This window comes from Syngnathus acus, chromosome 2 (assembly GCF_901709675.1).
Source record: "Syngnathus acus chromosome 2, fSynAcu1.2, whole genome shotgun sequence".
Classification (NCBI taxonomy): domain Eukaryota; kingdom Metazoa; phylum Chordata; class Actinopteri; order Syngnathiformes; family Syngnathidae; genus Syngnathus; species Syngnathus acus.
The window spans coordinates 11593329-11610087 of record NC_051088.1 but is presented as its reverse complement, the minus strand read 5'-3'; the positions used below and the strand labels follow the sequence as shown (position 1 = coordinate 11610087).

The 16759-nt window shown below is 41.6% G+C and overlaps 1 protein-coding gene and 1 non-coding gene across 3 annotated transcripts; one reads left to right on the top strand and one right to left on the bottom strand.

Annotated features, from left to right (window-relative positions):
- Positions 1–9264: 9264 nt before the first annotated feature.
- On the bottom strand, positions 9265–9337 carry trnar-ucg. The gene has a single exon. It is a non-coding gene; the product is annotated as a tRNA-Arg (tRNA).
- Positions 9338–9719: 382 nt separating this feature from the next.
- Positions 9720–16029, top strand: klhl21 (kelch-like family member 21). Of its 2 annotated transcripts, none has more exons than XM_037246094.1 (5): positions 9720–9856; positions 12803–13867; positions 14449–14854; positions 15133–15205; positions 15492–16029. In XM_037246094.1, the coding sequence occupies exons 2-5, from the start codon at positions 12841–12843 to the stop codon at positions 15813–15815; spliced, it is 1830 nt and encodes a 609-aa protein (XP_037101989.1). In that variant the 5' UTR covers positions 9720–9856; positions 12803–12840; the 3' UTR covers positions 15816–16029. The 2 variants fall into 2 exon arrangements, with proteins under 2 accessions (XP_037101989.1, XP_037101990.1); XM_037246095.1 differs by lacking the exon at positions 9720–9856 and adding an exon at positions 12279–12718.
- The last annotated feature ends 730 nt before the right edge of the window (positions 16030–16759 follow it).

Genomic DNA, 16759 nt, shown 5'->3' with positions numbered 1-16759 from the left:
AAAATGACATCACAGTGCCCAAGAACTCAACATAGTACAGTGACAAAATATTTGACTTTGTCATGACCCGTCCATGCGCAAATTAATTCAAACATAAGCATACAATATTCGTGTATGTGTGTATTCTGTGTATGCACACCAAACCTCATTTGTTGACTTAATGAAACACATCGTCCCTGGTGACAACACAAAGAGTCCGCCGCCTCACACAAATACAAAAAAAAAACACAATATCAAGTGCCTTGAATACAAATGCAAAATCACCCCCACCTCACCCACCCACCTTCCCAACCCAGCTGTGTTTGTCGCCCTACTTTTATGATTTGGACGAGGTGACCTACTTGATACAAGCGTCTGAACGGAGTCTTAACGACCACTGGGCTTATTTTTCTCAAGTCGACGGTCATAATGCCTCCCTCAGGTCACAAAGTCTCATGGGGCATGTTTCTCCCGAGGTAAAGTACCTGTGATGAGGAGGTCCTACACACACATACACACACACCTCTTTTCGCGAAACCACTGAATGTTTACAACCAAGGATGATCGGGATGATTCCAGGCAATACATTCACAACAAAACAATATCTTGTCAGAAACAACAACACAGCAATTAACCTTGTGGCGTGGAAAGTAATGTGCCTTATTTTCAAATTTTGCTTTTTATGATTCATATTTTTGATGAGCTCTTGAATCAAATCTGCACGCATTGAAGCATTCGGATTGGAATTGAGATCTGCCCAGCCCATCATCTCTCCGATGCCAGCGCAAGTTAAAGGTGCTTAACCTGCCCATTAAAAAAGACAGTCAAGCGATTACGTTCTCTTTTGGGCAGTTTTTTTAGTTTTTTTTTTTTTATTGTGCCCTCCCTATACATGCACTATTTAGTTAGGCAGATAGCTAACAGTTCTCCAAATGAGATGCAAATTGTTCTTGCTCCAGGCGGTTTATTTGTCAATACTTATGTTCATTCAATGTACTTTCAACACAGCATTATTGCCAAGATCATTAACGTCTATCATCTTAATGTTAGCATACAGTGGCATTCAATGACAAATTAGACCGTTTCATTCGAGCACAGGAGCAACAAACAATTTGGACATTTGAAATGAAGATGGATTTTCTGTTCCTTTGCACCACATAGACAAATAAAACATGCATGACATTGGAATTGGTGACTCCTGGTAGTGACACTGGAGATTAAGACATAGTTGGGACTATTAGGGAGAAGGGCAGCATTGCGGGCTAGTAAGTAGCGACGAATAGCTAGCGACTTGCAAATCCGGTTGTACTCTGCCTCCCACCAAAAGTCAGCTTGCATCGACTCAGCTTTCTGAAGGCCCCAATGAGGACAATAGAAGATGAATAGATGGATTATGGACAGACAAGAACTCAGTGCCACCAGAGGAAAAAACGATAAGGATTATTTGTAGGGAATTCATTTACAACAATAATCCATGCTTTATCTGTCTGAGTGTCCAGTCCAGGATGTAAAAGTCAGTTGGGATAGGCTCCAGCCAGCACGGCCTAATGAGCAAAGTGCTGCAGAAATTGGATGGATGGGCCTATTGATGACGTCTTACTTGTGTGGGTTTCTTCACCAAAACAACAAATACTTTTATTCAACCATCAATCCATTTTCATCTTTTTACTGTTAAATCTTTGGGGGATGGATGCTTTGAATAGTAAATGCAATCTAATACAATGCAATTTCACTCATGTAATTTGCTTTTATATCTATCTCCTGCCATCTGCACATATTTATTACAGAACCAGGGCATGGAAAGTTAAAACAGATGCAGCGATTCTGTATTCTCTGACAATTCTGCTTCAATTATTTCTTTATGTATGACTCATTTTGGTGCCCTCCCCGCCAAAAGGTTGTAAAATCAATTCATAATTGACTTGACTTTGTCACTGCATTGTGGTGAACTGTGTTTGAACCCTTCTGTCCTTTTTTTGCTAATTATGTTCCAAACATAACCTTTAATCAAAGTAATTGAATACACCAAGGGACGAAATTAAATCGAATCAAATCGGATTAGGTGGATTTTAACCAGCTCCTGGTTGACTCCAATTTTAACTGAATTAAAGCAGAGCCAATAGATGACACCGTCTACCTTTACAGGGGAGCGTGGGGGTTATTGTTCCAGGATAGATCATTAAGAGCTTATCTAAGTCTTTCCCTTGTCCTCCTGTCTCCCTCAAAGGCTTGAATGAGGGTCTGCCATGCTTCCTGTTCTTGAAGATTGCATCTATTCCATGAAGGCCAACCTGATTAGCAGGGAAATAAGAAATTGTTTCCATCTGAGGCCTTTCAAAGGAGTCCATTACTCCTGCGTATCTGCTTCAGCTGACTTTGTTTCAGCTTGCAACTAGCTACAATGAGCTAGCCAGCTAGCATTATAAGGACGCCTGAGTGGAAGTATTAGCCTATCGCAGGGGTGTCAAACTCGTTTTTTTCGTGGGCCGCATTGTAGTTATTGCGTCTTTTAGAGGGTCATTATGAGTGTCAGCCCAAATCAATGTATGAGCACCTCATACGTTTTCAAATCAGACGAGTAAAAACTGGTCAAATATTTAAAAAAAAAAAGATTTTATTAATAGTGAAGACAATTTGCAATTCTAGTAATGGCACACGAATTTGATGCACAATTTGTCTTCGCGGGCCACATAAAATGATGTGGCGGGCCGTATCGGGCCTTGAGTTTGACACCAGTGGCCTATCGGTTAAGACCACAACTCCTGTGTTATACTTCAACTGATCCTGATTCCAGCTGTTTCTGCTAATTTTGGTCCCCAATCTGCCGATTGATTTATAGTTATTTTTAATTTCATTTTGAGGTTAGTTTTTTAATATAATTAAATTTTTAACGGGGAGTAAATTCCAAACAAAAACAACAATCACTCTTGTCTCGTTCCGGTGTTATTAGGTTAAAACGTTGATTAAACTGCTGTGATTCAACAGGCCTCACCTTTTATCATCTGTATTAATAATTTGTGAGGTGCAGTTAGCAAGAACGCAAAAACTGTCTCTCGTAGAAGTGCTCAGCCAGCTTTAAATAATTGAAAGCTCTGCAGCTCCATGAGCACTTAAAGGGAAACTAGCTTCCGTATACTAATGGCAAATTAATGAGATCATAAAGACAACTGCTGAGAGAGCTTAACCGGACAGCCACGCTAACTAATAACGTGTTTAAGAGACGTTTCCCGGCTGCCATTTGGGATTCATCGTGGAGAAGAGACATCAACCAGGACGTTCGGGGACTTTGAAGCAGGTGCAGCCTTTCAACCAAGAGCCTATTTTGATGTGCAAATCGAAGTGTTGCGAGGCAAATCTTTGAGCTGCAGATGTTGCCGGACAAAAGCTCGGTCACTCAAAGCTATGCTAATCCCCTCCTCACTGCTTCCTTGCTGGCTCCCGAGGGCCACTGCTGTGTCTGGAGCTTCGCCGTCTTTCTATTTTTATTCTCCGGTCAGCTCGTTATTTACTGTCATCAGTTCCGCTTGCAACGATCAACAATCCAACGGATGAACCACTCATCTGGGTAGAAATACTGTCTGTCTGTCTGTCTGTCTGTCTCTATCCGCCCATTTGTCCATCTATCCATCCATCCATCCGTCCATCTAAATTTTCTTTTATTTTCAATAATGCATGAATCCTATTGTCAGAATTCAGACATGCACTGTAGCACAGTTCCCCTGTAAGCAAATATATATATTTCAGGTCAAAAAAAGATCATCCCCATGAAATCTCCAGTCTGGAAATTTATACCTGCATAATACAAGCACAAAGAGCAAAATAAGAACAAAGCAATTGTCCGGATTATATATTGAAGTAGAAAAATATCACGTAGTCGAATGCTGGGGATAAGGAACCAAGTGATAATAACAACAATAATGCATGACATTTATATTTCTTTACCAAGTATAAAGCAATGCAATGTTTATGCCATTGCTAATCTTGCATTCTGATTACACTTTTAGAGAAAGTGTCTGACACCATGTTATGTGTCAAACTTGTTTTGGTTCATGAGGTCTCCCACTCAAGTTTTGTATTGCTTTTACCTTTTGCATTTGTATTGGGATGTCTATAAAAATAAATTAATGCATTTTGTTGTTTGTTTCTTGTCATGGTTTTGGCGACTGTTTTGGCCCACCTGTGAAGAAAAGAGGAGAATACACCCAGATCCTGACATTTCTTTGTTTATTCTTAGCTCAGTTAAAATACACAATGAGTTTATGACAAGAGAGGCAATATGAAATACGGTTTAAGTACACTTTCATTATTTTCCTGGAGGACTGTGGCCATTAAAATGTACAAAAAGGTCAAATCAAGCCCATGAGAGATTTTTATAAGAGTTGATGTAAAAGAGGTCACTGGTTCTGCTGTCCTGATTTCTTGAGACATATCATGCTACAGAAATGTGCTGTGCAAAAAGCACACACACACGCACGCAGGCACACACACACACACACACACACACACGTTTTGCTTAATCATACATGTATCCACATAAATTTGATTTATGTTCTTCATAGACACGACATCAATCATCAATATAGTCAATATAAATAGAATGAGTCATTTTTCGTCTTTAAAAATTCTCACATCCTCGGTATGAGCAAATCAATTGTCTCTTGGTGTGTTTGTTACAGCATGACATGGATGGCAGACATTTTACTCAATTTGCCATCATGCTACTAGATCATTACTATTTTAATGGTATTTAAAAATGAGTATAATATTACATTAATGATGATGATGATAGTGATGGAAATAAATTTATAGTCATTGGTATTTTTTCCTCCTACATTATTGCCCTTCATCTCTTCCAGTCTTATTGAATGATTTTATTTATTTTTTAATCCTGTCCACAGAGATCCTAATCTTATTCCATCTCACTGTCCAGTGAAGTGTATTGCAATGACAGCAAATGTATCTTCCATTGTCTCTCATGGGTGAATGCAGCAATGAAATGAGGAGTGTGTGTGTTGAACAGTTGATCTTCTGTTTTTGTCCACTAATTCAAGTTGACAGCAGCGGTCCAGCAAAACTTGAGCTGTGCCCAACGGACAAAGTCTATCTTTTTGCTGTCTCCTCTCCTCTTGTAAAGAAACAAATCACGTGCTCTTGAAAGAAACCGCCACTGGATGGATAGCGCTGACGTTTGCTGGAAGTCATCCTGGCTCCCATGAGAAGAATGTTGGCATAAAAAAACGATGTTCCACAATTGTCAATTCATTGCGACACTCCTGAACATTCAATCAACAAAAAAACATTTGTAATCTTCTCGCTTTTGCGACCTTTTGGTGGCTATCTTAAAAATCTTCAAGAATCTTGGTTTGCTGTTTGGTTTGGTTTGGCTCTCACTTTGAACCAGAGTTCTACATTTTCACTTTTTATCAATGTGGGGATGCATCATGTTGGTTTTCTTTCTATGTTCATGTAGCCACCCAGCGGACCACCAAAGAGATGACAAGGCTCTGCTGGTTGGAATAATCCACCGTCTTCTCAGCAGTCTTCCTCCTTGATAACACTGTTGCCAAATGACTGTGACAGGACGCCCACGGACATCTAAGCGCCTTTGGGAAGAAGGGGCGGCAAATCGGCTCTCGAGGGGAAAGGCTGCATCCCTCTCAGGATTTACTGTCTGCTCGGAGAATGAAGTAGGAACACTCTTCTGTCCGAGTGTCAGCTCTTGTGTACACACTGGGGCATGCGTGGAAATTAGGAAAGATAAGAAATGTAACGCTTTTTTTTTCGTCATCCGACTCGCATTTAAATGACGGCAGGATTATTGGCTTGGAAGATACCGAGGCCTAAGCCATGGAGTCAGCAAAATAAAGTTGACCGTGCACACAGCCCGATATCACACATCTTTTTTGCTGACTCAGACATGCATGATTCAGTCTTATTAATGCTTTACAGACACAGTATCTCTCTGGCATTGTTTTTTTTAATTAGGAAGTTGAAGCTCATTGAAGCAGTGTTGCAAAGCTACTATGTGTCCAAGGCCACCATCCCTATTGTTTACTTATGATGTACATTTTAAATTCCAATTCGATTTAAAAGATACGGTTGCAGAGATATTACCAGTAGTGTAGTGGTTCACTGTGTGGTCTGGTTTGCAAAACTAGCTTCATTTTGATTTTAAGTGTTTTCCTAGGCTGGTCCACCAGTATTATAGTGCGACAGCTAAAGTCCATATGACAAGCCATTTTAGCCTTCTGCTGATTTTATCACAGATTTGTAAAGGGCACATTATTCCATTGCTTCAAATGTCAACAGTGGAGACGAGTTGTGTCTCACATTTTGCTCCTACATCTCCAGTAAGTGTTAGATTGTGTTGACAGGTGGCAACTGCAAGTCATTTTTTATATTCATCAAAACCTTCAACAGCATTTCCACTTCCTTTTTTCCCCAATATCCTGCCGTTGATTTATAGTTTTTGTTAAGCTTATCTCGTTGAGCACGCTTTATTGCTTGCATCTTTATTTGTTTTATTGATCTGCTTTCAACTCTTAAACTTGTTCACTGCAAGAGCCATATTGATCTATGTATGATATTACACTCGAGATGGCTAGCTAAGGTCAAAGGACATTTTCCCTTTCGCTTTTAGGTCTCAAATCATCGAGATAGTCATTTCGTGCCAGGTTAGCCAGTCTGTATTGGAAAAGGTAAAAAGCACAAGTCAATAGCTACTGCATTTCTTTATGTTGTCTTATTTTGTCACACAGTGTCAGTCTGATCCCGTCCACCTCAGGCCTTCAAGCATGCAAGTGTGTGACAAGCGTGACTAACAGCAGCATTTGTTTGGCGGCAAAGTGACAGCCTCGTGTCAAGTTTCTGTGCAGTCCTGTGACATTTTTTGTTTCGCTGTCGTATAAAAATTAGGGATGAGGAGTCAATTAAGATAATTTATAATTGTCTTTGGAATTGTTTGTTGGTGGATTGTGTCTTGAAGCCACTGAGGCAAAATAGAGCTCCAGACTCATTTTTAACTTATTTACCAAGACAAAAACTAACATTTTAATTATTTTGTTTGAAGTTATTATTTATTGAGAGAATTAGAGTAGTGGCTTCAAATAAGAGGGACCAGGCTTTTGATTTTTTTGAAGTACGAATCCTGCAGACAATTCTTTTCCTTGGACTTCGGAGGAAACATTTGTTAAACAAGTGCATGCAAGATGTGTTGAGATTGGAATTGTGCATGAAGTTAAGTCACATTATTATAATTATTATTATTATTAGTAGTAGTAGTAGTAGTAGTAGTGGCAGTAGTAGTATCTCATGAAACAGAATTAAAATCTTAAGATTGTAGTTCACTACGACATTCATCTCATGTATTCTTTTAATTAGTTATGTTGAAAACTCAAATTAATCAGCTACTTTTCATTTCAAAATATTTCTTAGCTATATATTGTAGGTTAAACTATGAGGAAACTTAAATAATTCACTTTGAATAGATGTGCAGTCTGCCCCCCCTCCATCTCCATTTCTATTCATTAGTTTCTTGCCAAATAGCTAAACAAGTCATTGTTAAACACGACTTGCGCAGACGAAACCTCTCCAAGTACAGCTAGCTGCACACGCTGAATAATTCTGCCCTCAGGTGTATTGTGTCGCTCATAAATAACAATGCATGTAAAAATAATAAATAATGACACAATTTGAATGCATGAATAACAATGAATGCAAATAAATAAATTAATGCAACAAAATATTTTCCCCTTTTCCCAATGCGAAGCTTTGCCCTATTTTATGGGCGGCACACAAAGACATTTTGCTTGATATTGTTTGACGTGAGCTGATGTTTAGCCATTGCACTAATCATACACCCACTCTCTCAGCGAGCCCGGAGCGTGGGATTCAAGGCTCTTGAAAGCTGTCGCCGTGAGGAAAAAAACCCCACCTGCACCACAATACATTGGGAATTCAATTAGGAAAGGCACATCTTGACCTTTCATTATATTACAGCACACCACCTAAGTAGGTTGTTATGATGTCCTATATAAACGTGGCCAAGCAGAAGGGGACCGTGCATTCTTTTCTACAGTAGAAGCTCTAGTGGAAGACACTTTGTTGTGAGACCACTCATATTTTGAAATCACTCTCCCCATTGGAAAAAATGGAACAATAATGTTTGTGTTAAATTTCAAACGGCCTTGATTAATTTAAAATGTATTTACTGTCAGCAAACATGTCATCAGCGGCCTCTCGCTTTCCCCACCTCGCTTCGGTCTTTCCATCTATTGATCTTGGTCAGGGTATTGTTCTAGCTCTGTTTCTAGGGAGATGTATTGACAATGGAAGCTGTGGTCTGTCATATCAATAATTCACATGGTGAGACTGCAAACGGAGTATCAGAATAATGCATACATACACACGTCTTCAGTGTAACTACCGTGTTGTCAAATCAATTTTCCAATAGATTGCTTTCAGATGGATAAACAATAGTAGTCTGCATCTGTCATCTATCTGACAATTAAACTGTAAAAGAAAAGAGCAAATGAATAATTTTAACTTTTGCTGAGACAGAATTCACTCTGGATTTCACTGTTTTCTTTAACTGAAAAAAAAAAAAGGCATCCGTGAGTGCAACATTGTTTAGAGCACTAATATTCTTTTTGCCTCCTTCAAATAGACAAAGACAAATGGGGGGAAACGTGTACAGTATTAAATGTAATTATCTCAATCTGTAACTATCTATTTGGTTTTGTTTATGCACAGATATACAAAAGTTAAAATGCTTAGCTCAATGAACTCCATTACAAACCAAAACAACAGAAGAATTTAGAAACTTGCACAATTTCCAAATTAATTGAGTTACCTGCGCAGTGTTTAAAATTGTCTTACTAGATCGTTTTAAACATTTTGGCATTGCTGCCTTTATTGAACTTAATTGAAAAGTGAGGCTTGTCGCCATCTTGTGGCGAAGCTGTTGTAAGGCGCCTGTTTCATCAGTTATATGCCCGGCTTGTTTTTGTTTTAAGTTAGTAGTGATCGCCGAAGAAAAGGCGCTTTTATTGTCATGGTTTTGCTTTTACATTTGTGTAACCTTACACTATAAGACTTGCAGAAAATAACAGTAAAGCTTTTACGGTCGCTGCAGTTTTTCATGTTGGAGAAATGATCATCACTTTTCACAAGACAAGACCCCCAATCGAACATAGTCTAAAAATACATTTTAATATGAATGGATTCAATTTGCTCGTGACAGTTAAAGCATAGAGACCATGAGTCATCCACAGCGCACACAAAAATTGACCACGAAGGGACTCGAACCCTCAATCTTCTGATCCGAAGTCAGACGCCTTATCCATTAGGCCACGCGGCCGTCCGATGATGCCGTCCTAAATGTAGTTATTTAACTAGTATGATCATCTATGTGATCCAGAATCCATCATACTTACGAAGAAATGTTCCCATCATGCAAAACCATACAAATAAAAACATCACCAGTGATTTGTAGTTGTGGCCTTTCATGTGCTTTTCAAATAATAAGGGCCTTTCAAGTGCTTTTCAAATAATGGCAACCAAAGTGAATGGTCTTATTCATTGGCTAGAATGCAATATTTATTTAGATCACAACAACAGACTCAGAGTGGAAAAGCAGAAAGAGAAATAAAAACCGGAGAAATACAAAATTCCAATATCTACTGCCTGCGTGTTCACTGAAGTACTCGTTTTCCCTACACTCCCTGAAGGCAGCCTGTGGCAGTTCATACTATCATGGCGTTGAAGGAGGCCGAACACATCTGCGACATCAAAGTTTCATCGCTGATTCTTTTGTAAAGGCTTTCCTTTTTTCGCAGTTACCTGAATATTTATGAGGCCAGAGCGAGGACAAACACGGGTAAGAAGGCTTTTATAGTCGATGTTTGCACCAATTTCCATGCAGCGAAGAGTAAGCACGACAGCAACCTTTTTGCTTTTGGATTGAATTATGACGTCTGTAAATTCGCACTCACCGCTCCACAGCGTTCAACTTTTAACAGTGACCAAAAAAAATCCAAACAAAAAGTGTTTTTTCCCCATGTCGCGTCACAAACGCCAAAACGTCATAAACCGTCTGTCGGGGAAATAAACGCAATGAGTCGAATCGGTATTTGCCATCCACCGAATTTCTGAGCAATGCCGTTCATTGGTTTTAGTTGAAGTATACAAAACAAGGTTCGGTGACTTGTGAATATATTTTGCGTGAGCTCCACTTTGTGATCGAACGTCAGAGTCTGTGTTAGTATTGTTTTAGATGCTATTAGTTCTGTTACTTATGGGGGGAAGTTTTGGCATTCATCAGTAACTTGAGCCTCAAGCCACAGCATTTGGGATGGACATGTATGGTTGCTTGAACGAAGGAAGGATGCAAGGCGACTGACTGAAAACGTCTTCATTGACTGCACGAGGAGGAATGACAAGAATGCGAGAAGCACAGCTTGGTATGTAACAACGTGGCTGGGAGGGAAAAAAAAGTTGAAGACTTGCAAGTATCTTAGATAGTGTCAAATGGTAGAACCTGTGCTTCGGAAGACAATTTCAGATCATTGTCAAGGTCAAAAGTAAATCACACGATGATCTAACATTGTTCTTAAAGTTTTCCACTTGAACTGAGAGAGACTGTGCTGGTCTGCTTCACTAAGTGAGCTGAGTGTATGTGTGTGGCTTTTTATGGCCTGGTCAAGCTGATCTCTGGTGACTCGGGCATTACGTAGCTGCACTCCGATGGTGAGCAACCGACTGCAGCTGTTGCATGAGTGGCCAGCCAGCCAGCCAGCCGTGCAGTGCAGATAACCGTTTTTTTGTTTAGGTCACCTTGGTGATGGTCATCTGACTCCCAAAATTATGTCCTCATTGTCATCAGTGCACAGTAGATTTAGTATTGTGGAGGAAAGAACTCTCCTGAAGTTCTTGGAATAAAACTGCTTTTACCTGGATGTCACCTTATCAACAGCAAGACAATTCAAATGTGGATAGAACCAATAGACCTCCATTAAGATTGTTAAGCTTGTGAGGATAGGTAATAAATAATGAATGAATGATAATGACAATCAAATAAGCATATTAGGAAATATGACTAACAAGTGAGTCATGAATTCTGGCCTAACCAACACGATGGAATATCCTGGATCAGGGTAATTGTGACATCCATAAAATTTGGTGTCACATGGAAGGATTTCTATTCCACTGGTGTTTACACTGGTGTCATTGCTTGAAAAAGCAGCATTAATCCTCAGGAGCTATTTTCAGAAGGAGCAGAGTAACAAGCATCATGTGTCTTACGTAAAGCTCAGATGGGTTCCCGAGATCATTTGAGCAACGTGTCCCGACATTCTTACGCTGGTTGGACGTCATTCATAGACTAGCGGCCACCTTCCCTCCAGAATCACTGTATGAGCTTCTGATAAATCTTCCCACTATACGTATATAGCTCAGCATTCAATCGGAGGTAGTGGGATTAGGAGAATCTGATTTCCCCAAAGCAACCATATCCTACATACAGACCAGTTCTTACCTTGGTGGCAAAGGCTTATATGTTTTTGCAGTGTGGGTTGTATAAAGGTCTCGTTCACTCTCGCGGCAGGCATTTTAATCTTTCACAGAGCTCCATGTGTGGCTCTATTGTTGAAGCCCCTGAGTGGAATGTGTGCCAAGTCGGCTGGCCATAGCCCAGCGGCTTTATTATGACCTTAAAAGCAAACCTCTGTAAGCAGAGCCCTTCTTATTTTAAGAGGAAATGATCTCCAAATGTTAACAAGAGGTGATTAATGGTGCTTCAGCAATGTGCTTATAAAAAGATTGATGATCCTTGAAGAGAATATTAGAAGTTTGATCCCTACTGTCGAAAAGTCAAGTAGTTATTTTAAACGCCTGCACTACCTACTGGTTCAAATTTGATAACCAGTGGCCCCCAAAAGTCCAACACAACCAGTTCCCGGAGGTGGTCCGACCATCAATTTCTTCAGATTTAGAGCTTAAATACCTCTTTCCGAAATGCAATATTTTACAAATGTTGACCTTTTCAACACAGCAAATGTTTTACTTCGCATTTAGTTCCGAATCAAAGACAATTTGTGTGTCCATTAATTTTCCATACAGCTAAGGTCACATGGAAGGGAACTGAATCAGCATATCAAGTGTCAATTTTCCCAAATGTAGTCAAATTCTCATACAATGTGACATATATTGCTTTGGCTAAACACCAAATCTATTTCATAATCTATTTTGCACTGAATTGTGCCCACAAGATGGTGGAGAGCTCCTGAACGATCTGAGCTGTGGACCAACAGACACACCAAAGCCTAAATCAAAACAATAAACAAGAGCTCAAACGTGAAAACACTAAAATAGTACGTAGCGTCCACGTGTAACATATTAAATGTCGTTGCAGCTGTCAGGGTGACGCCATCAGTAGTCATCGAACAACACGCCACATTGAAGAAATTGTAACCGAACGTTGGTGCTTTGGATCGTGCGGCTTGCGTAAACTAACATCACAGATAAATGTAAGAGGTCTGGCTGTAATTTTCTGCCGCCCTCACAACAGGCTAGGTGTTCTTCCAAGGCCCCATCCAAATCCCCCCACTCAGTGGAAATGGAAACTCTTCGTGTATTTATAGCCTCAGCGCATACGTGAGCTGCCTGTCTTTAGGAAGGAGCTGTTCATATCAGTCCAAGCTGGCGAATGTTCTAGACTGTTGTGTTGAGCCCTGCCCACGGGGTATAAGAATAAACTTTTGAAATGGTTTTGGATTAGTTGTAGAATCTAATGACAGGTGAGTGTGTTCACGTGCTTTGTTTTTAGATGTAAACGTCTTCCCGAGCGCAACCATTTGAGACGAGATGGAGGATCCCGTCTTACAGACGCAAGCGTCCACTCTGCCGTTTTTTGACACGGCCCACGCCTTCAACCTGCTTCGAGGAATTCACGAGCTCCGGGCAGAGCGCAAGTTTTTTGACGTGACTTTGTGCGCGGAGGGCCGCGAGTTCCACTGCCACCGCACGGTGTTGGCCGCCGCCAGCACCTACTTCCGGGCTATGTTTGCCGGTACGCTACGGGAGAGCATCATGGACCGGGTGGTTCTACACGAGGTTTCGGCCGAGCTTTTGGGACTGCTGGTGGACTTCTGCTACACAGGGCGGGTCACCGTCACACAGGACAACGTGGATCTTCTGCTGAAAACAGCCGATCTGTTTCAGTTCCCGTCAGTCAAAGAAGCCTGCTGTGCGTTCCTGGAGCAACGTCTGGATGTTACCAACTGCTTAGAAATCCAAGACTTTGCGGAGGCCTACGCCTGCCGAGAGCTGGCGGCCAGCGCCCGCCGCTTTGTTCTCAAAAACTTAATGGATCTTGCTAAAGGGACAGACTTTGCACGCTTGCCTTGGAAGCGCCTCCTTGAGTTTGTGTCTGATGACGAGCTGTGCGTGGACAAAGAGGAGACTGTCTATCAGATCGCGGTGCGCTGGGTGAAGGCCGACCTCCAACGGAGACTTCACTACTGGCCCGAGCTCCTCCAGCAGGTCCGACTCCCTTTTGTCAGGAGGTTCTTCCTTTTGGCCCATGTGGAGAGCGACCCCCTCGTATATCTTTCGCCCACCTGCCTCCGCATGGTCAACGAGGCCCGTAGCTTCCAGTCCAGCGAGTACGACCGCCACGACAGACCGTGCCGCCGCATGCGTCCGCGGCCGTCCACCGGACTGGCCGAGATCCTGGTGGTGGTGGGGGGTTGCGACCAGGACTGTGACGAGCTGGTGACCGTCGACTGCTTCAACCCGCAAACGGGCCAGTGGCGCTACCTGGCCGAGTTCCCCGACCACCTTGGAGGGGGCTACAGCATAGCTGCCCTCGGGAATGATATGTATGTCACCGGTAAGTGTTGGTGCACCATGTTTGACTTGAAGCAGTTTTAGCTTATCTCCGAAATGTCACTAGATGCCGCAAACCAAACAGTTCTGAAGGAATACAATCTCTATGTAACCTAGTACTATACAACTTGTGAAATCAAACACAATTTGGTTCGGATTGATCTCTGATGTATTTAAATATAAACAACTCTTCATTCCTATAGGCAATAATCATTTCAAGACACGTATTCCACTGATTGTTTGCGTATTACAATGTCTTTAATTAAAGCAGAACATGTTGTGCTGATTACACGTCACGGACGGCATCTAAAGCTTTCGCAATGCTCATGCAGGACACTTGAAACTTGAGCAGCATCACTAAAATAACAGCACGTCACAATTGAGTATGCAAGTTATTTAACGGCGCATCATGGCAAATTAGACATGAGTGACATTGATTTTTTTTGGGACAATTGTAAATCTTGAAGAATTTGAAGCCAACGTAGCAACCAACAAAGGCCACGCTAAACTGGACACAATAGAAGAACCAAAGATGGTGGTACGGGTTTAGAATCGCACGTCATCCATTCTTTTGTCCTCCGGCAGGCGGCTCTGACGGCTCTCGCCTGTACGACGGCGTGTGGCGCTACAAGTCCAGCGTCAACGAATGGACGGAGGTGTCGCCCATGCTGAAAGCGCGCGAGTACCACAGCTCGTGCGTGCTGAAAGGTCAGCTGTACGTGGTGGCGTCGGACAGCACCGAGCGCTACGACCACACGCTGGATTGCTGGGAGGCCTTGCCGCCCATGCTGCATGCCATGGACAACTGCTCCACCACCACGTGCAACGGACGTCTGTACGCCATCGGCTGTCTCGCCGGGGAGGACACCATGGCCGTCCAGACCTACGAGCCGGACAGCAAACGTTGGTCCATGGTGAACTGCGGACAGCTGCCGATGTGGTCGTTCACCCCTAAAACGGTGACCCTCAACGGCCTCATCTTCTTTGTCAGGTGCGGAGGAAACTGTCAATCTCAAGAGCTGAGTGTATTGTCACTTGGAGTCACTCTTCTTACGGGCGGCGGCGGCGTATTTTCTTCAGCAACTCCAGAAGATAGCTCGTGTAACTGCATGGGTTTTATTTCTGGCTTGTTGGCAGAAATCTGCGTCACTAATGACAATGCGTACCAGTTTGAAACTCAACAAATTGGGAAGGGTTCAAGAGTTGACTCGTGTGCTATTTAATTTACGCTTAATTTAAGAAGAAAAATGACTTGTGCATTTCTTGTAGGGATGACTCAGCAGAGGTTGATGTTTACAACCCCCCGACAAACCAGTGGGATAAGATTAGCCCTATGAACCAGGTTTGGATACTTCTTCATATATTTTGCTTGTTAAGCAACGTGTCCACTGGAAATTATTTTTACTATTACTTTCATAATAAAATTCATTTCTTTAGCATTTTGTATGCATTTTAATTGAATCAAAATGTATATACTAATTTTGCAATATGAAAGTCTGTAGGAATAAACTCAAAGTCGTTTTTGATTAACGCAATTCTAATGTTGGTACTTGTCATTTTGATACTTTGTGTAAAATATTTTTAGCGGTACTTGATGAAATGTTTCTTGTACATCTTTGTCCATTCAGGTTCACGTCGGAGGCAGCGTGGCGGCGCTGGGCGGCAAACTGTTTGTATCCGGCGGTTACGACAACACGTTCGAATTGTCGGACGTAGTGGAAGCATATGACCCGGCCACTCGCACCTGGAGCGTCGCGGGCCGGCTGCCTCAGCCCACTTTTTGGCACGGCAGCGTCAGCATATTCCGACAGTTCATGCCTCTGGTGTCGAATGCCTTTGAGCCTGTCGGCGCCCCGGACGCTAACGCCATCCACCTGCACCGGCACCAGCGTCACCAGGCTGTACACAACCTCAACAACAATGTCAATCAGGACGTGAACGCGGCCCACTGACTTTGGATCGCTGTTCGTTGACTGTGAGTTTTCATCACAATGCTGAAACATGAATGTGTCACCTGACTTTTGGTGACTGATGGATTTGAAAGAGGATCCAAGCCTCTCGGGCTTGAAACTGTTGTCATGTACATACAGAAAGACTAAGGCAGAATGATCATCATTCAGAAGCTGCAAAACAGATTGATTAAATAGGGTAATAGTGTTAAAAAAAGATATAAAACTTCCATTCAACTTGAAATTGATCTTTTGCATTTTTAAGTCAAGGAAGTGATGCGGCCAACGGTACCAGAGAAATACTTAATTTCATTATCTAACCACTCGGCTAACACAATCACAACAACTCTTAAGTTGTTTTGTTTTAGCTGTGAATGTCCTCCAGTGCAGGCTGTATGATGAATGGATAATCAAATCACATTTACAAATCACTCATGGATTATTTAAATCGTTCAGCCCTACCTGGAAGCATGCTGGAAGCACCCGCCCAATTAAACTTTTTTTTTTTTATTATTAACTTTTTTTTCACATGAAAGTGTGTCAAAACACTTTTGATGCTTCTAATTTCAATTGTGGATGCTCAGTCATTGAGCTAGATTAAAGGTAACATTGAGAAACATGATTTAGTAAGTCGTGAATATCATATTTTGAGCTGCATACAGTATGTGCTTGTCACCTATATTTATAAAGCATGCCACAATGTTTACGTTCTGAAACTCTTGTTACCCTGAAGCATAAATGATGTAATTGTCACAGTGCCTGAGTAATGCTTATTAGTGGTTCGCTTCTTATGTGCATGGACCTTCCCTGCCTTTAAAAATGTGTTCATGGCAAATTTAATATGTTTGTGTATGCATGATAATTACATTCTCATAATGTGGTATTGATGAATGCACCTTTGAAACAAATGAGGCAAAATAGCATGTACTCTGTGGCCACAACCAGCA

Bases quoted from the DNA above. Each gene is read 5' to 3' on its own strand.
- klhl21 (XM_037246094.1), top strand. From the start codon at position 12,841: ATGGAGGATCCCGTCTTACAGACGCAAGCGTCCACTCTGCCGTTTTTT. The intron at 13,868-14,448 runs GTAAGTGTTGGT...GTCCTCCGGCAG, and splicing joins GAATGATATGTATGTCACCG to GCGGCTCTGACGGCTCTCGC. The intron at 14,855-15,132 runs GTGCGGAGGAAA...CATTTCTTGTAG, and splicing joins GGCCTCATCTTCTTTGTCAG to GGATGACTCAGCAGAGGTTG.